This window comes from Sceloporus undulatus, chromosome 4 (assembly GCF_019175285.1).
Source record: "Sceloporus undulatus isolate JIND9_A2432 ecotype Alabama chromosome 4, SceUnd_v1.1, whole genome shotgun sequence".
Taxonomy (NCBI): domain Eukaryota; kingdom Metazoa; phylum Chordata; class Lepidosauria; order Squamata; family Phrynosomatidae; genus Sceloporus; species Sceloporus undulatus.
Window position 1 is genome coordinate 170,639,452 of NC_056525.1, and position 21,275 is coordinate 170,660,726.

The 21,275-nt window shown below is 39.6% G+C and overlaps 1 protein-coding gene across 1 annotated transcript in view; it reads right to left on the bottom strand.

Annotated features, from left to right (window-relative positions):
• Nucleotides 1-21,275, bottom strand: part of ELOVL2 (ELOVL fatty acid elongase 2) — a 71,333-nt gene that overhangs the window by 27,299 nt on the left and 22,759 nt on the right. The window contains exon 2 of the mRNA XM_042463382.1: nt 10,876-10,939. Within this exon, the coding sequence (XP_042319316.1) occupies nt 10,876-10,939 (64 nt within the window). The remainder of the gene's footprint in view (nt 1-10,875; nt 10,940-21,275) is intronic.

Consider the following 21,275-nt stretch of genomic DNA (forward strand, 5'->3'; position numbering starts at 1 on the left):
ATGGATTCAGCCATCCACAGCTTGAAAATATTTTTTGAAGCAAATCTTGATTTTGCCATTTTATATAAGGGACATCATTTTACTATGCCAAGGGATCTTGTAGCAGCTTTGGGACTAACTGAAACAGATACAGTAAGTTGGTAGCATGAGCTTTTATAGACTTGAGCCTACTTCCTCAGGTGCATGTGCGCAAGTCTACGGAAATTCATGCTACCAACTTCTCTCTTTCTGTTAAATCTCAAAGGTGCAAAGTCCCTTTGCATACTGATTTTCCAAACTAACACTAACATGTATTTGAATTTTACCATTTTACTATGCCACTGCATATAATGGGACTTGATTTGGGTATCCATAGGGCATCCTGGAATGAAACCCCAGCAAATACCAAAGGCCCACTGTATTGTTCTATTGGCCAGAATCTAGCCTGTTCAGTCATAATTCTGGAATACATTTTCAGTGATGCCAAAAATTTTAGCATCACCCAGTGTGCAGGGTGGAAAGATGGAAATAAGACATGCCTGAAGACTGAAGTCTACTGGAGGGGACCTCTTCCGTGCCCCTCTGGTAGGGGTCATACATTGTGGGAGGGCATGGGAGATGGTCTTTTCTACACTAGCAGCACAGTAGTGGAATGCTCTGCTCTTAGAGGGCCAACTGGCATCAACCATTTATGTGCTGAGACAAAATATGGGTTTTTTTTTTTTATTAAACCCTTCGAGCCTAATTGATTTTATCCACTTTCTGCATGTGGTTTAGTTGCCTCCTGTTTTTAAATTGTACGACTTTTAAAAAGTAAATGATTTAATATATTTTTAGTCTTCTAAAATTGTTCTGATTTATGGTTTTAAACTGATTTAGTAATAAGCAATCCTGAGATATAGGGTGGGATAGAGAGCCCAGTGCGATGTAATGGTTTGAGCATTGTACTACAACTCTGGAGCCCAGAGTTTGAATCCCCACTCAGCCATGGAAATTCACTGGGCAAGTCACAGTCTCTCAGTCTCAGAGGAAGGTTGTGGCAAACCCCTTCGGAACAAATCTGCCAAGAAAACCCCTTATGGCCTTAGGGTCACCATACAACAAAAATAGAAAGCACACAGCAACAAGTAGAAATATTTTAATTAAAAATTATGCAATAAAACAATTGTAGGAAACTACTCTAAACTATTCTAAAGTCTTCGTTTGAAGCTATTTATATTTCTTCACATTATACAAGTTTGAAAAACAGAGACATAAAATATTATAATCATAGATGTCATTGCTTTTAAGGATATCAGATCTGAAATCCCCAGTGTGTTTAAGACTGCAGCATCATGTACTGCTTGGTACTTGCTGTGCAAACCACCCAAACATTCTACTATGGCATCTGCACATAATTAAAAGGCACGATCCCTGTAAAGGTACTTCCATTTTAATCAGGGTTTCTCACCTATGTATCAACCATATTCATCTGAGTAGTACATACTTTGAGAGCAAAGCAAAGTAAGTAACCCAATAATTGTAGCATATATTCTGTTTTCTCGATGTAGATACTTTAGGCTGGGCCAGGAAGCAAGCTCCTTCAGTCCCTTACCATTGGATGTGCTAGATGCCACTGCTAAAAGTTGAAGACCAAAACATCTGGAAGGCCAGAGTTCCCCATCTTAGTCCCAGGCTGTCCTTTGCATCTTAGTGCCCTCCAGGGGCTTTAGACTATACTGTAGTTCCTATCACTACCAGACAGCATAGCTAATACCTCCAGAGAATTACCAGATTTGTGGGCACCTGGCTAAAAGACTTTTTCATTTCTGGGTAAGTAGTGGTTTAAACCAGGAAACTAGTGGTTGTGATCTTTAAAGCCCTACATGGCTTGGGTCCAGGCTTTCAGAAAAAAACTATATCTCCCTGTACAAGTTTCTTGACTTTTAAAATCTTTCTCTTGGTCCCACTGTTGCAGACATACAATAAGGACACAGGAGAGAAGAAACAGGAGAGTCCCTTCTCAGTGGCTGCTCCCAGGCTGTGGAATTCCCTCCCATGGGAGGTCCAGCAGACCTCCTGTCTGCTCTTTTTCCTCTGGCAGGTCTTTTTATTTAAGCAGGTCTTTAGTTCTTAAATTATGTGGCATAAGGGTGTTTTCATAACGGTGAGCTGTGCTTTCTTCTTATTATATTTTCAATGAATTTAAACTGTTTTTTTAAACCTTACAAGAGAATAATTTGTTCAATTGCTTTTAAACTTTTTGAAAAATTGTTTTTAGCTCAGCCTTGTTTTAAATTATTGTAAGTGCTTTGGGTCCCATGGCATTAGAAGACATAGAGTACAAATGAGAGGGGGGGGGATCTTTGTTCTTTGGGACATTTTGGACATCACTGATTCAGCGCTGACCATTGAACATGCTGCCTGGGGCTTCTGGGAGTTGAAGGCTGAGGACCAAAGGTTGAGACCCACTGGTTTAAACAACAGCTTATATGAAAAGGTGAGTAGGGGACATAACTCAGTGTAAGCAAACCATGCTTTGAGACCATGACCTAACACAGTGGGCAAAGAACATGGTTAACAAACAGGGATTTCTTTATCTGCATAAACAAAAGTACAGTGGGCCCTTTGTAACCGCTGGAGTTTTGTTCCAGGAACCCCTGTGGATACCAAAATCTGTAGATGTTGCTTTAAATACAATGGCATAGTAAAATGGTGCCCCCTATATAAAATAGCAAAATCAAGGTTTGCTTTTGGGAATTTGTATCTTTGTGGAATATTTTCAAACCACAGATGCTTGAATCCATGGATGAAAAACCCATAGATATGGAGGGCTGACTACAGACATTTTAAGTGCTTAAAAAAAATTAAAAATGGGCTGCCTTAACAGACTGTTGGTAAGGAAGCTGGGGCTGGGAGCACTGTTTAATGATTAAAAGGAAGAAGTGTTGGCAGGTGTTTAGCCTTGGTAATGACCCTGGAAGCTATGTTGCTTTATTCTAAGCTTTCTGTGGACAGAATCAGAACTTGAGAACATGACTTTGCTTTGATTGTCAGTTCCTGCATGGCAGGGGGTTGGACTGGATGGCCCTTCTGGTCTCTTCCAACTCTATGATTTTAAGGCCTTTTTGGACAACAATTCCCAGAATCCCCCAGCTCCCAAACAACATATTTGTTGCATACAAGCACAAGAACTAGTCATGTGGGCCCGGCTGGAGGATTATGGGAGCTACAGTCCCAAAAAGAAACTGTTTGGAGCTTTGGAATGAATGCAGCTGGTCATTAGGGAGGGGAAGGCACTCTGTACATTGGAGCAGGCAGCCGCTAATTGTCTCTGGGGCTACTTTTTGGTTATGAGGACTGACTGTGGACTACACCAAGGAATGCTGCTGAATGCATTAAAGGATAAAAGGAAAAGGCCAACACTATGGCAGCCAGCAACTGCAAGGAATTCCTTCTCCTCCTCAGCCCCAGCTTTTGTACTTCTACCAAATCAACATGCTTTGGTATTCATAAATGCATACAACCCACAGTGGGGTGGTTGTTGTTGTTAGCTGCTCTCAACCCCATAGATGAGACATCTCCAAGAATTCCTAACTTCCAGTGCCCTGCCCAGATCCTGCAAGCTTTTGCCCACAACTCGCCTGATTGAGTCTATCCATTTGATTTGCAGTCTTCATTTCTTTCTTCTACCCTCTACCTTTCATAGTATTATTGGGGTTTTTTTTTGTTTGTTTTTTAGTGATCCATGCCTTCTCATTATGTGGCCGAAGTACAACACTCTCAACTTTCTCATCTTCCCAAGGAGAGCTCTGGTCTGATCTGTTCAAGAACCCATTTGTTTGCCTTCTTGGCTGTCCATAGTATCCTAAGTACTCTTCTCCAGCACATTTCAAATGAGTTGATTTTTTTTTCTGCCTGCTTCCTTCAATATCCAGCTCTCACATTCGTACATGGTAATTGAAAATACAATCGCCTAAACAATTCTGACTTCAATGCTCACTTGTATGTCTTTGCTCTTCAGTATCTTTTCCAGTTCTTTTATAGTTGCCCTTCCCATTCCTTGTTTATTTCTTATTTCTTGACTGCAGTCTCCATTCTGGTCAGTGTTTGATCCTAGATATGGAAATTCTTTAACTATTTGAATTTCCTCGTTGTCTAGATTGAATTTGTGTATTTCTTCTGTGGTCATTATTTTTGTTTTCTTTATGTTCAGCATCAGACCTGCCTTTGCACTTTCATCTTTGACCTTCCTTATTAACTGTTCCAATTCCTGAATGGTTTCTGCTAATATTATGGTGTCATTTGCATATCTTAGGTTGTTAAGGACATGTTACAGACATGCAAAAAGTACGTACTAGGTACGTACTAGGGTTATGAAAGGGCGTCCTTTCCAGATGCCCTAACCCTAGTACATACCTAGTATGTACAAAATGGTGGGGCCCATTCTACATGGGCACCGCCATTTTGACGTTGTGGACGCTTAGCGTCTGCACATTGCAGTGCGGTTATGATGCCACAAGTGTGCCATTGGCACCTTGTGGCATCATAACCGCGCCAGAAAAAGAACCCGCTTTTTGAGGGTTCTTTTTGCTGCGCCAGAGAATCGCGCGATTTGTCTGCTGCGGTTCCCTGGTGCAGCAAACACGGGTGCTGGCAGAGCGCAAATTTTGGGCGCTCTGTAAAGCGCCAATGTTGCTTCCTCCTACCTTCAGTCCTCCTTTTTCTGATTCTAATTCTGCTTTTCTTATGATGTTTTCAGCATATAAATTAAACAAGTAAGGTGATAGGATGCAGCCTTACCTGACCCCTTTGCCTATTGGGAACCACTCTGTTTCCCCAAATTCTGTTCTGACAGTAGCCTTTTGCCTTGGTACAGATTCCTCATCAGGACTAACAGATGTAATATAAAACTGACTTAAGGTAACATTTCCCAAAAAAGGTCAGGTGCAAGAACACACTATCATGTTCTTTTATTTCTCATCATACCCCCTGGCAAAATACCTACATTTGTAATAAAAAATCAGATTCCCAGTTCTTGCTTTGTGCTTTGACTCAGGAGAAAATGGAAATCAGTGACCATGACATGAAGTAATATGTATCGAGGAATTTGTAACAGGGTGGCATTGAAGGATTCAGTGTCAAGTCTGTTCTAGCTACACAGTTTGCTGACCTGATTATGATTGGCAAGTATTAGAAACAAAATCCTCTGCATCAGCCTTTCCCCTACCTGGTGCCTTCCAGACAACAGCACCCCTGACCATTTCTCATGAAACTGGGACTGACCAGTCCAAGTATCTGGAGAGTACCATGGGCACAATCATGCATTGTGCTTGCAGGGAATACTTTTCCACTAGTGTAGTTCCAAGTAGCCACCCCTTCTAGTCCCCATGGAGGTAGCTTCCATGTGTACTCATTGGAGTTCCAGAGGGTGATGGCTCAAACCAACCAACCAACCATTTGTTGCAGTTACAGACCAGCACAAAAGAGGGTGATGAGTTTTCTGGCAGCAGAATTCCAACCGAACGCTGCTTTGGCACCCATGCCCACTAAATAGTTGTGGGAATGCACTCTGGCATTTGAAAGCCAGCATATGTCACTGATAGGATTCCAGGCCTGAAATACTTAATTTTTAATTTGTTTACTCAATTTATATTGGCATGGGACTCAAAACAGCTTACAATAATTTAAAATAAAAGGTTAGCTAATCTCTTAGTTTACGGAAGTAACCAAAAAAGCTCCCAAACAATTAAACAAGATTCTACAGTACTCCCTCTACATTTGCTAGGGTTAGGGGTGAAGGACCCCCACCACTGTGAATGTGGAAAAACTGGAAATGAAAAACCACTATTCTTTTTAGAACACCTCTCTAGAAATCTCCAGGTCCTCTAGTGCAACTCTATGGTTTTAACATCTGCCAGAGGTTGATCATAAAATCATGGTGGAGGATCTACAAATACCTAGAGAAGTGTAGCTCAACTATATGGTCAACTTCTGGCAAAGTTGTGTTGGAGAACATAGAGATTCTTATAGAGAACGCATTAATAAAACCCACAAAAAAATAACCAAAAATTAACTCTGCCCCCCCAAAACCCAATATTCCAGGCTGCTAACAAATGAAAAACACACAAATGTTTAACATTAAAATGTAATCAAATTGTCCATAACATTAAAAATAATTTAAACCATGCAATTTAAATGATAGAAAGTAGTTTTAAAACAGTGCAACTGAAAGCAGTACAACACCCAAGAGCCCATCACCTTCCAGAAGAAGCAGTGAAAAAACAGAGTAGATATCAATTTTTATATTAATTGATCAAGTACAATGGTTTCTTACATCCCATATGTGAGTCCTGATGATCCTATGAAATGTACTCAGAACTTTAATAGCTTTCTTTTTTTGCTATAGATAACAGAGGAAATATTTTCACAACTGTTTCCTCCTGGGGCACTGAACCTTTATATCAACTTTCCTTCATGAGAACCATCAACACCTCCATACAACGACACAAACTTTTCCTTTTAAATGAACACAGTAGCATCCACTCAGATAAAGTACCTTCAGAAATAATATGTACTCAAAGGTTTTATTAGCCACACCAATGCACAGAAACTTCAGTTGTATTGCTGGACAGATAAATAAATTAAAAAGGCTGAAACTCTGGAAAGGAAAAAGTGGAACTATTTTCTGAAATACTCACAGAAAAGAATAAGAATTTTTATTCTGGAAAAGCAAGTATCAAATCCTTATGCTTGATAGAATGTGGGTAATGCAAACTGAAGCCAGAGAGGTGTTTAGCTGCCAGGATTGGACCTCTATGGCTTGCATAATTCCTTGTCCTAGAAGCAGAGTAAATTGTGCAAAGGTGTAAATACTTTTGGCACACATTATGTAACTGTGCTGACTTTGTACAATTTATAGAACCTGTGCTGACTTCATATAATTTATAGAACAGTTATTTGGGGCATATGTGGAACAGACCTTATTTTATTTGTTTTCATATGCCTTCTAGTCAACACTGCTTTATGATGACCCTACCATAGGGTTTTCTTGGCATGATTAATTCAGGGGAGGTTTGCCATTGCATTCCTTTTAGGATGAGAGTACATGACTTGCCATAGGTCACCCAGTGGATTTCCATGGCTGGGTAGAGATTCAAACCAAGGTCTACCAGAGTCCAGCATTCAAACCATGACATCATATTGGCTCTCAGCTTAACCTTGTAATTGATGCTTTTGCTACTGCAAAGTACATGTTGCTTCACTATTCAGTGGATCTCTGGGGCACTCTTCTCTGAGGAAGCAATGGCTTTCCCACTGATCTTTTCATACAGCTTGGTTATATCTGGTTTGTAGCAATCCCTGCAATAGTCTCGAAAACTAGGAACAGAGGCAAGCCTTGTCAAATCTATGATAAATCTTCTTGCAATTTAGAGCACAGCTTGCAAAAATTATTTGTAGACTGCAACTCCAAGAACCCCTCAGTCAGCATTGTGAAATAGTAGTGGAGCTTTTTTTTAAAAAAAGAAAAGAAAAATAAATAAGAAACAAAAATTACCTTTCCAAGCTCAGGTTCAGATAAATTGGCATCCAACCTTGGAAGTCTTTAAACAGAGGCTGCATGGCCATCTGTGGGGTATGCTTTGATTAAGAGTTCCTGCATGGCAGGGAGTTGGGCTGGATGGCTCTTGTTGTATCTTCCAACTCTGTGATTCTATGATTCTAACTCATAAGACCATGCTTGTTTGGAAACTAAACCTAAGCAAGACCAAAGCTACCAGGTGAGCACCATTAGTTGGATCTAGTCAGCATAGTTCCTGTTCTCCAAGTCTGTAGTATCTTAAATTGTCAAGTTCTAAGGCTCCTAACATACATGGAGGGGATACCAAAGCAATAACCAAAGAAGTGCCATTCACTACTCTACTTCTCTTCTTTTAGTGTTTTCCCTCCCCTTTAAATGTTAAGCTTCTGCTGAATGTTTTTGTTTAAAAATCATTACAATTTAAGTGGCCAAAAAGATTTAAATTTTAAATGCTGTGAATGTTAATGTAGCAAAGCAGACAGAGGAAACAGTCTTCTTATGAGAATTTCATTTGACATGATAGCTGTTATCTATTTACACTTGCAGAAAATCAAATCGTATGAAATACACATATCAGGAAACAGGGAAGTTGTTTGCTTCTCCTACTCATGCTTGCAAAGAGTAGCATTCTAAATTTGCATCCACAACCTTCTCCAGATAAATGTTTTATCCATGAGCTTGTGGGCTTCATAGCTAGCCTACTAGACTGAATTGCTCTTAACAGTTTAAAATAGAAGGGATATGTAGGACCATAACAATCTATTACAGTAATAGTACAAGGAAGTGTAATTATGTTAGGCTGTTGCAATTAATATTGCTTTTATAAATGCATGTTTGACATACTTAATACCTCTAGAGTGCTCAGTCTATACAGTACACACCACTCCAGCTCCACTGATAGGAAAAACAGAGTAATACAAAAGTGATGTTATGCATTCAACTTAAGAGTGCTCCAAAGGGATGGCAGAAGCACCTTTTGGATTTTCAATCATTTATTGCTCAGTTCCCCTCCATTTTCCTTGTCCTCCCCAAATACTTGCCTCACCTTCTAGCAAGAGTGGGACAGATTCCACAAGACCTTTCCTTTTATCTCTCCTGCATGCTATCAGATCACATTAGCCAGATGACAGGGCCTCTCTTTATACTCAAAATACAGGGTTACTCAACTGAAGAAAGATTTATGCTTGGGCCAGTAGATATGTAACATACTCAGTTATAAAGCAAAGCAGCTAGGGTGACTGTGATAGGGTGAGATAGATGCAGAAGACCATAAAAGATCGGGCTATGCTCTCTGGAGGATTATGGGAACTTTAGTTTCACCTTCCAAAAAAACTTTTCCAAGCACTTTGAGTTAAAACTGTGACTCCCGATGTAATGGATTTTGACACTTTCCAGCTGCAACCCTAAATATTTATCTATTTATTTATTTACTGTATTTCTACCCCACTCTTCAGCCAAAAAGGCTCTCAGACCGGTTTACAGATAGTTAATTAGATGGTTTCCTGCCCTCAAGCTTACAATCTAAAAAGACACGACACACTGGAATGGTTAAGTCCATTGGACTCAGAGCAAATTAGTTCTTTGTAAATATGTTTAGGATTACCCTCTCAGCGCCAGACTGCTTAAACATAAGTAACTATAGAAACATAATAGAACTGGTGTGGCATCTCAAGGAGTATCATAATGAGGGTACTTGGATGGTTAAACTAACTCAACAAATTTATCAGAAACTGAAAACAGAAATCTTTATTAAATTCATGAACATTCAATTCCTTGCTAGCTGAAGATGAGAAGAATTGTAGTCTAATGAGGACAGAACATATCTGGGGGACAAGGGGATACAGATTGCTGCCACACTGCTGAATTAATGTAGTTTGACCCAGTTTGAACTGTCATGGCTCCATCCTATGGAATCTTGGGATTTGTAGTTTGTTATGGCACCAGAACTCTCTTAAAGAAAGGGCTAAATATCTCACAAAACTACAAATTCCAGAATTTCCCAGCATTGAGTCATGGCAGTTAAAATGGTATCAGTCAGCAGAAAAGTAGAGGATGGTATGGTATGAGTAAAATTAATTTTTAGAAAAAAGATCCCAAGGAAAAGCCTGTTTCCAATTCTCTGTGTCACCAAGTAGAATGAGAAGGAATTACCCCATTCTTTCTCAACACTAAGTGGGCTCTTATGAGCCAAGAGAACACTTACAAACAGCAAGGAAATGAAACACGGACTTCTGATGTCAAGGCAGTCTTAAATTTCACACTGTGCTTCCTACGCTTCCTACACTCCCTACTGCTCAGCATGTAGAAGATAAAAGGAAGGAATAGGCAATGGAATAATGACAGACAAAATTTCAACATTCAAAAGAAACCATGGCCCATGCTTTGCGCCAGCCTGGGGCCAGTTTTAGGGCTCAGGAGAGAAGAGCGTCTGCACACTCCCGAGTCCTACTGCACTGTCCGGGCACTATCATGTCTCACCCTTGTCCACACAAGGGCTGTCATGATGACATACACATGACGCAGCATCCAAACGGTGCCACATTGCACATACATCACCGGTGCGTGCAGAGGCTCCAATGGCACCTTGGGCAAATCCCAGAAAGAACCCTCTGGAAGCAGGTTCTTTTTACTCCTCACAAAGGCCACGCTGTTTGGTTGGTGCGGCTTCCATCCAGGGTAAAAATGGGTGACTGCAGGCCACCCTTTTGGGGCGGTCTGTCAAGCCCCTATGTCATATTTGGGGAATTTTTCAGACTCCCCCAGACAACCTATTTTACTGTACTATGCTTACAGCTAAAAAGATCTCTCACTTTTTCTGTTATCCACAAAACCGTGATAACTTTATAGGTCCAGCCAAAATGAACAAAATATATGTTGCAAGCATTCAAGGCTCCACAGGCTTCTTCATGAGGGAAAGGTGTTAAAAGGAGAAGGGGAAAAAATATGATGATGTTAGTCAAAGGTCGGCATTTTGTCAAGATACTGTTTTTTTGTTGTTGTCAGTTAAGATGGTCCAGATGAATATCCATGTAGACAGAGACCACTCCCCCTTCTGTCCATGTTTATACTGGGAAATAAAGCATCTTAAAGTCCAGGAAATAAAATTAAATCCTATTAACAACACAAAAAGATACTTTCTTTGAGATCCAGGATGTCTCTGTCCTTGTGAGGCTTAGAAAATGCTATTTTGTGCACTTTGGTTGATCCAATAAAGGTATCACTGTTTTGTGGATTTTGGATATTATTGTACTTGGCTATATGGCCAACACAGCTACACCTAGAAATTATTATTATGTCACTGAGGAATCTGACAGCTCCAGGAAAAGTGCACCTACCTCTAGGTCCAAAGAGATAGTCCACAAACTCATTTATTTCTCGGTCAAAAGCCTTCAGCTGCTCCTAAAAAAAAAAGCAGAAAAAAATAGTGTTCATTTTTACCCTCTCCTCATCTGCAGACTTGTGCAACTATTACAGCTAATGGCATCCATCTGCCTAAATAATTTGGCTGGATTTGGGAGCTGTTCATCTTGATTTGGGCAAAGACTCCATCTGTTGCTTTGCCTGGGGAAGCCAAATACTGTATCCTGGATCAGCCCAGACTGGGGAAGAAAAATCACAAGGTAAGGTTGCTGCTTTTCTGTTGTAGATGTGTGTTTGGCAGACCCGGAAACATATGCTGGGGGGGGGGGGGAATAGTAATGATGGACAAGGTGATGGGCCCTTGGTTTGATCCAGAAGGGTCTAGCAAAATTCAGTACACCAGCAAATAGCCTTGTGTTACCTTGAAGACTGAAACATTTATTACGATCAACCCTGTCTTAGATTGGAGCTCACTTCATCAGATGGTTGATGTGTTCTCTTCACTTGATAGGTGTGTTACTTACACATATTGTCATGTATACATAAGTGGAATAACTATTTACATGGCAAGGAAATTTAGCAGTTTAATAAAGCAGTTTATGAGAGCATAAATGTATGCAAAATAATGAGAGTGGCCATTCTCAACTGCAGTAATTGGTAATAATGTCAATTAACTTAGCATTATTAAGCAGATTATAGGTTCTGGGACAAGAAACCATTGTACCCATTTAACCTCAAATTCAGACTTAAATGTCATTATTACTTCTTATTCAGCTATCTCACATTGGGTTCTCCCATTAGAAATTCTAGAGAACAGCAGTTTTCATATCAGTAGCAGAGAGCCGATGGAGATTGTAAAGTTCTATTTTGTTTCTGAACATTGTATTTTCTCTCTCTTTTTGGTTGTGTTTTCATTAGAGATGCCACTTATACGTTTTTATTACTTTTCAATACTGATGTGTGTCCCCCCCCCCCCCCCCCCCCACCATTATTGCTATTTCAAAGCATCTGCAAATGTTCATCCTTATTGGCTGACAGTATCAGCTGCCAGCATGGGAAAATAAAAATGTAGGTTCAGAGTCACTTTCTGCAGTGGCAACACAAATTGAATGGCTGGCAATATGACATGATCCAAGGGCAAGATACCAAAGTATTAGTGCCAAGGCTACAAAACAGATGATATTATTTGATGTATGGCTGTGAAGGCTTGTAAAATCATTATACCATACAAATATGGACATAGAACAGACCCAGGAAGAGCAACGTGTGACTCTCTGAAAGTTACTGGACTACAATGCCCATCATGTTTCACCATTACTTAGGCTGTCTAGGTCCAATTGGCATTGCAGTATGACATGAGGAGGGTAAAACATTGCTAACCCTTGGAACATAACATTACAAGGTGGAGACAAGCCTGATTATGGTTTCCTACTGCATCATCTGAGGCCGTTTGGCTGCTATTGAATCCCCTGTATGGACACAGATGAATTGCATAGGGTTTGAATTGCATGAATTTCATAGTTTTTTTTTTTTCAAGGCAAGGAATGTTCAGAGATGGTTTTGCCACTTCCTTCCTCTGAAATATAGCCTACAACATCTGGTATTTGTTGGTGGTCTCCCATCCAAGTACTAAGCAGGGTTAACCCTGCTTAGTTTGTAAGATCAGACAAGATCTGGTGCCTTTAGGGTATTTAGGCCCTGGACATAACTACCTATCTAATATTTTACAGTAATAGATATAATGGAAACATATTCAGCAGTAGCCATGTTGGGCATGCAACAAAATACAACAATGTAAATGGAATTTAAAATTTACCATTCTTTGTCTCAGTTCCCACATGGCCAAAAAAGGGGATTGGCCTCTGCCTGCATTGCAATCCCTGCAGAACAACTGAACAGAAATAGAAACAACATCTGGTACAAAATGTAGGCCTGTGACTCTAACATCATCACTTTTCTTCTTCTGTGTGATTTTAAACGTCTTTTGCCTGATGCCAGCAGAGTTTTCAAGGCTTGCATTATGTATTTCGTGCATTGTGGTTGGCTAAAAAGGTATAATGGGAGAGTTGTCCCACATGTCACCTACCAAGCTGCTACGTGAAGTCTCCCACACATGCCTATAAAATGTGCTCCTCCAGCACTAATATTTTTAGGGGATACATATTCTGCAGAGGATAGGGATACATAGATTGTAAAATCTGCATGTACAAAAGCAAAGGTCAGGGGGTATATGCCCCCCAAAATACATCCCATTGAAGATGTAGTCAGAAAGATGGGAAACCATTAAAGTATCTTTGAAAGATGTAAGAAAAGTGTGTGTTAAGTGTATGTATGTACACACACACATCTATCTATTCATCTGTCCATCCATCCACAAACAGTATAAAAGTCAACCACAAGGATATATAACTAATCCTGGAACCCACTGAACATACACTATGTGTAGGCAGAGAAAGACAAGTTCATCTTGAGCCTGATTTAGAGGCACCCCTAGTGATTCTCTTCAAAGGCTGAGGCGTACTAAGAAGGGACATAACTTTAACAACAACATGAGCAAAGTATGTGTGTGTGTTGTGTGCCTTCAAGTCATTTCCAACAAAATGTGCAGTGCTTCCATATACCTTGGCAGGGGGGATGTCACCATTTTTTAAAAGCTCAGCATTGAGAGGCCTTTTAGAAATAGAAGCAAATTGCTTTTGTTTACTTCCTGATTTTAAAAGGCCTTTGTTGGCCTTAAAATGCGGGCTGGGGTGGCATGGGAAATGGCACCCCATGAACTCTTGAGATTGTGGAAGTATTTTGATTTTTTTTAAGTAAAAAAGCAGGGGAGAGTTAACCTCTCCAGCGTCCTGTAGATCACTCCAGGCAGTCACCCCCTGATTGATCTGTATTTTTAGGGGCCTTATTATCTGTTTTATGACAATTTAATGGGAAGATTATTTTTAAAGTAAAGAGCATTCATCTCACTGAGCCACTTTCTATTGTTTCAGTTTTCAACTGGCTGAAAGTACCTGAATGAATATGCCCTAGCAATTTAACTAAAAAGAAAACCAGCTATACAGTCTATACTTAAAGCTTTTCTACCCTCAGCATACAGCCATGGATGCATTCATCTAGTAATAGTTTCAGTTTAATGTTTACTTATGCTCACTTCCAATTCTGAATCTAATTTCAGTTCCATTCACTGGACAAAGATATTTTAAATGTACAACAAAAACATAAAACTGGTGTTTATGAATATTTTTATATTGCAAGGTAAAATGTATCAAGATACTCTGTTCAGGAGACTGGGTGGCTTTAAGAATGAATACTTTAAAACAAGGAAATGGACTAGGAAACATGAATTATAAATAATAAAAATAATAATGGAAAATTTCAGCTTTAGCTTATTCTTACTGTTTCTTTATAACAGAGGAGCCATTGTCTAAAGTTTTTATACACCATAAAAAACCCCTTTGTACAGTTCTCCGTATGTGCAAAAGATGCTTGAATTTATTCTTAGGTTACATTTCATTCATTCCTTAACCTTAGGTTACATAAGTGGTAGTAATTACATAAAACAGGCATAATGTCATTATTAAAATTAATTAAAATCTTGATGGCCAAATCTTTGCAAGCACCTGTAATGAATATAAGTTGATTGGTTAGAATTGCTCTGACTGTGAAAGATGAGAAATGGAAAAGAAGAACTGAGAGTGAAGGGAATATCTTCACAATTTACATGGCATCCCCAAAGTTTGGTATTGCATTCTTTGGTTCTGTACTTGCATAATAAAATTATTGTACTCCTCATGGTATTTCTTTAAAAAGAAAAATGGAATGTCTGCAATGGTTACTTTGTTGATAATAAGTCAAATATGATATAATTGCTGTGATTGCATTGCTGCCTGATAGTGTAAAGACTAAGGGGCTGTACAGATAGCCCAAAAGGAGCAGCGTCCTGCTGTCCCTTTCAGCACCGGATCGGGGCTGCAGCAACTGCATGCCATGGCCCTGATCAGGCGCTTTGCCGTCTCTAAAAGAAATGGCAAAATGCCACTCCTTTCAGAGTTGGCAAAAAGGTGTTCTTCCTGTGGCAGCAGCACTTTTCGTTACTCCTTTCGGCATGTGTTGTATAAATGCTATGCCCAAGAAGCACCATGACGCCAACAACTATGCAGATGAGTTAGCGGCATGATGCCAGCATGAGGGCGGTGTTGGGGTGTATGTCGTCCAAATGTCACGCCTCCATGCTGGCACTTCAAGCCAGTCTATACCCCCCCAAAACACAAAGTTTTAAACAAGGAAGTCCACAGTTCAAATGCCACCTCTGCTAAGAATTCAGTGGATACACCCTTAAGTTACATATTCACTCTCAGCCTCAGTTTCCCCATCTGCAACAGTAAGACACTCTCAACAACTACTGCTGTCATTATTAGTACAGCCTTCGGTACTTGCAATTTGACTAGACTATATGTGGTTGCTTTTAGTGACTTGCCTTCCTTGTGGCTGGTAAGTAATCATAGGCATACTCCTACTATAGTAATAGTGATTTAAAATTCAGACATATAACTCAGAGCAAATTCGCTAGCCTACTGAAATGCTAGTGCCACTGCTAGTGCTTGCTACTATTATTGATTTCCTTTCCAGGACTGCTAACAGGATAATAGCTAGGTAGTGGTCAAAGATATAGCTATATAAGTCTGGACCTGTATGCAAAGGGATCTTGTAGTGCTCTGAGACTGAGCGAAATAAAGAAGTTGGTAGCATAAGCTTTCATAGCCTTAAGTCTACAAAAGCTTATGCTACCAACTTCTTTCTTTCTCATAGCTAGGTAATGTGTGTGAAGTGTTTCAACAAGGAACAGCCCTACCACTAGGCAGGGTGAGACAACTCTTCAGGTAACAAATTTTGGGTATCACAAGGGCTGCAATTGGTTAGGTATTTAATTTGTTGTTGTGTTTTTATTCCCACAAATGTGGAGATAGGATTGTGAGATTTTCTGCCTCACGTGCCAAAATATCACGAATGACTTTAGGTAGTGAATCATTTTCTGCCCTACCTTAGCCAAGCCTTGCTTTGAATATTTGAAAGCTCTAGACAAATAAGAATTATTATCAACAGGCACCATTACACTTTTCAGATTTTATTTTTCTATCCACTTTGAAAAAGAGCTGCTGTTGTGCATAATTCTTTGGAAATCCCACACATACTAGTAATCTGTTCTCTACTTCTAACAATATGATGCAACCAAGTCACATCACACAGGTTCACATGCATCTACAAAAATACAAAGGATAATTTTCAGATCTGAATCATTACAAATCTGATATCATACTTCCTTGTCACCAGATAGAATATATAAAGAATATATAAAGAGAAATAAAGAGAAAGGAAGGAAGGCTGTTGGCTGGACATTCTGGGACTGCATACATTCCTCAGGGGGAAAATCCTTGGCTGGAATTCTGTATCACCTATGTAACTATGGCCTGTTACAGACTGCCAAAATAAAGCTGCTTCGGGTCTCTTTGGAGGTATGCTGTTTAAATGATGCATGCACCCTAAGAATCCGGAAGCTGCACCAAAGCTGCCCTCCAGTACTTAGGAATGGAGTGTGGCTTTGGCGTGACCTCCAGACTCTTAGGACCCATGCATCATTTAAATAGCATACCTCCAAAGAGACCCGAAGCAGCTTTATTTTGGCAGTCTGTAACAGGCCTATGTAACTATTATACCAGTAGTTACATGGCTACATTGTGTATCCTGACCCAATCCCAGCAATTTGCAGGTTTGGGAAGCAGCTGACTGACATTTCCATCCCCATCCATGAATTATCTCCACTGTGACAGGCAGCACCAGGTTTTCTGTCACAATTCCCTCTTGCACTAGAGATCAATCGTATGAAAGGAGTTGGAACATCAGTCAGTTGCTTCCCAAATGACAGGGAAACAGACCCCTCTTGATAACAGAGGCTGATGCCTGGTAAGTGGGAATGGGGTGACTTTCACAGTTCCTAGCAATGAAACATTCCCCAATTCCCTAAAGCAGGGAATACATAAGGATTATGAATACAAACCAGTCATAAACACATATCTGTCATAGTGAATTCCAACCCATCTCTCATACATCATAATAAGTCCCAGAAGTTGCAAATTAGAAACTGAGGCATAGGTATGCTAGTGAAGAAATATTGCTACAGTTATGTCTTTCTTTCTGGGTTAGTTTCAGAACTCATCAAACCTTAACTGAACACACAGGAACTGAATACTTACTGAACAGTTATATATAAATATACAGTAATATATAAAAATAATCTGGAATGAAATGTTATGCAACAGTAGGACTAGTTCACACTTGACTGAGCATGTAATATCTCCTGGGATATGCAGGAGAGGAAAGAGAAGGTGCTTTGTACCAAGGAAAAGTAACAAATATTTTAAAATATATTTGAAGGGCTTTTTTTTTTACAACCACCGACCTCAAAATGTGTCACAACCAATTAAGATCAAACAATGAAGTGCTCTAAGAGCTCTTCTTAAACACTTTTTTTAAAAGCCCAAACTTTTCTAGACTAAATTTTTGAACAGTGCTTTTGCATGTAAACAATTCTCACCTCTCTCTGAACTTACAAAAAAAAAGCCATCTTAAATGTATTTCAGGAGACATGTCTAAGGAGGAAGATGCTACTGCCTCAGTGTAAATCCAGGAGGCAAGGTTCTTGTATCCAGTTCTCCTACTGCCAGAAGCAGAAGGAAAACAGCCTCCACTACTTCCCATGATCATTTCCTCACTCTTTTTGCCTCTTTCCCTGCTACTGTTGCTTCCCTCCATGCATCTTTTCCTTCTCTCTGCACTTCTTGCTGTGAGGTATTGGTGGGACCACTATTGTCATCTGCCTGCACCAGCTGCCATGTTATCTGCCTCAGTATCTTATCAATATGCCTTTTGTGAAATGAACATTGGATATTGAAAAAATGTGGATTTGAAACAGGAGTTTCAAATACTTCAATCTCAATTGTGTGCTTAAGATCCTGGGCAGGTTACTTGGAGCATCATGAGTTTGCTCTTTGGGGCATTTTATGACTGGCTCCTATCCCCGCCCCATGAAAACCATTTTGTGATGGTGTCCATAATTCTCCCTCAGCATCCCAAGTGTACCTACTAGATCAAAAATGTAGGGACTTGTTGTTGGAAATAAAACAATGCTTAGCACTGAAAAGTCAAGAACGCCTCACAGCCAGTCGTAATAGGGTTAGAACATCTGAATGACCCACTCCACCCTGCTTCTTGACCAATCCAGATTCCTCTGTGATGTAAACTGATACTCTTAGGGATGTTTCCACCTCTTCTCCTTACAAGTGTCCTCTCAGCTCTTCTCTAGAATGCAGCTAGATTAGATTAGCACCCTGAGTCATTTTCCTATTTTACAATGGAGTTCCTATAATAAAGCTTTGACTCTGTTTTCTCTAAACCATTGGTGTCTTTGCTCCTTAGTCAAGATTTCTAACTATGGCATGTACTCTCTATCATGCCTGTCATAGCCATTCAGAGGACTTGAGGAAGATTCAGCTATTGTGATCAATGCTGCCAGGTTTAATAAGATTCTCCAGCATTACTTCTGCTTCCATTAACCTTCTTGTGTACAACCCTCTTCCAGAGTACTCATGAGAGCAACAATTTAAATTAAACAATTTAATAAAAGCAGTACAGTTGCTAGGGAACATGAGCAGAAGGATGCTACTACACTCATGTCCTGGCAGTGGATTTCCCATTGCCTTTGTCCATTGTAGAAACAGAGTCTTGGACTCCCCTTGGTCTGATTCAGCAGTGCTTTCCTGTCCTCTTAAACCTAGACAGTATTTTTATAGGGCACATTGATTTAAGGAAGAATTGATTTGAGTCAAAACTAAATAATGATGATGTTGACGACAACAACAACAACAACGACAGCATCATCTGATTCTAACATTTTCCAAATTGAAAGGATCTAAACACAGAATAAATTAAGTCTAGATTTCATCTACTATTACTACGATTCTCTCAGCTAAACTATGGAAGGGAGCTGGTAGAACAATAACTTCACATATCCCTTATCAAACTGACATCTCTTCAGAGGAGAGATGATCTGTGATTTATACTTCCTGTGCAATTAATAGTTCAATTACTGTTGTTGTTCTTGTATGCATTCAAATCATTTCTGACTTATAGAGGCCTTAAGGTGAACCTATCATGGTATTTTCTTTACAAGTTTCTTCAGAGGATGTTTCCCATTGCCATCTTCTGTGGCTGAGAGAATGTGACTTGCCCAAGGTCACACAGTGTGTTTACATGGATGAGCCGGGATCTAAACCATGGTCTGCAGAGTCACAGTCCAACACTCAAACCAGTATATCACACTGGCATTCAATAATTCAATGCCAAGAACTAATATGGCATAGGAAGGCAAGATTTAGTGACAGAACTACTGTATTTAGGAACTGCTGGGTAAAATGTTCATGAAATACTGACATTATAGGATAAGCTAAACCTTACTGGTGATTATTGTTGTTCTTAAATATTTTAAATTGTGTTAGACTGTGGTCAAACACAAGCATGAACTAGCTTGAGCATTTTAGGAGGAAAAGGCAGACATGAGTAGAATTAGTATTATTGTTTTTTTTGCAGTAGTTATTGTTTTTAAAAAAATCATTTTTACAAATGGGATGGTTCTGAAACAGAAGGGAAAAAAAGAAAATGGGATGGTTAGGCCAGATTAAATTATGAAAAGAAGCGCCTGAGGCAAAACAAGATGCCACTTCTCCCATTCCATGTATAAAAGCTGATCAAACTAGCTGACGAGTCTTTATTTCAACATTGGTGGCTTCTTTCACTCGAACCCAGTGCAGCAAGGAGACTTGCATAGCAAGTCTCATGGCACATACAGCTATATTTATTCTGTGTCCATCAGTATCTGATGGCAGAAGCAGACGCCCCACTTTCCCACACAGTAGGGCCACTTCTTTCTCTCACATCACCTCATTCCTCTTCAAAGACTGCTCGGAAATAAGCCCCAGTGTGTTCTTTAGGGGTTATTCTTACATACATATGCACAGGACTGCTGCTTTAATGAAACACTATATGCTTTCACACACCACTCCAACATGGGGATTGCCCATTCTCATTCTGGGGTATGTGAAAACATACTTCTGTGTTCCTAGTTTAGAATAATGGCCATGCTTCAGCAAGTGGAAAAAAGGGAGGAAAAAGTCTATTGTTCTATATGATTGGTTCCTTTTCTTAGATACTGTTGGATGGTATCTTTCCATTCGTCTAACCATATTTAGCGTCTAAATCCACTATCCAACTGAAGCACTCTAATGTGAGTTTAAGAAATAGGAAATATGAGGAGTTTGTTCCTTCTACTAGCACATTTTTGCTGACTCTGGTTCCTGCTCAGATGGCGCATCATATGAATCCACTAATAGTACATCCTGATCCAGTATTTTATTAATGATGGGAATGTACCTGAGAAACACAAATGGAAGGCTATCAGAGAGACATCAAGCATTTTACAAAGAAGCTAAGTGTACCAACTTTGACTTGCAGATGTGAAAATACTTAAAGAAATGAAACCTCTAAAAGCCAGAGCATGGAAATATCTATTTGCTAGTAACTACTTTCTTGTAAATAATTCCTTTTTGCAATAACCACACCATAACTAAGGTATATTTTACAACTGTAATTATAACAGTAACAATTTCTTAATTACGGGGCCAAACAGACAGGCCAAAATAAAGCTGCTTCAGGTCACTTTGGAGGTATGCTGTTTAAATGATGCATGTGTCCTAAGGACTGGAGCATAGCTTTGGCACAGCTTCTGGCCTCTTAAGATGCGTGTATCATTTAAACAGCATACTGTACCTCCAAAGTGACCCGAAGCAGCTTTATTTTGGCCTGTTTGTTTGGCCTGTAGCTAAGAAATTGTTACAAACTTGCCAAGCTCTACTAAGTCCTTAAGTAAGAAGGCAAGAAACAAAACCTGATATCTTTGAGCCCAATCAAAATCTTGACATTGCAACTACTTTAAAAACAACATAATTATTTTTCTTTGGATTTTATGTGAACCTGTTTTATATGTATGTAAAAACCTGTTTTTAAAATGATTATCTCAGATTCATATTCTAATAATTTTTTAATCATTTCTCATCACACTCATGATCTGGTTGCATTAAGAAAATGGACAATTTTCAGCTCCAATACTTTCTGAATCAGAAGGCCTAAATACCCTAAAAGCACCATATTCTGTCTGATCTTGTAAGCTAAGCAGGGTCAGCCCTGATTAATACTTGGGTGGGAGGCTGCCAGTGAATATCAGGTAATATTTCAGAGGAAGGAACTGGCAAAACCACCTCTGTGT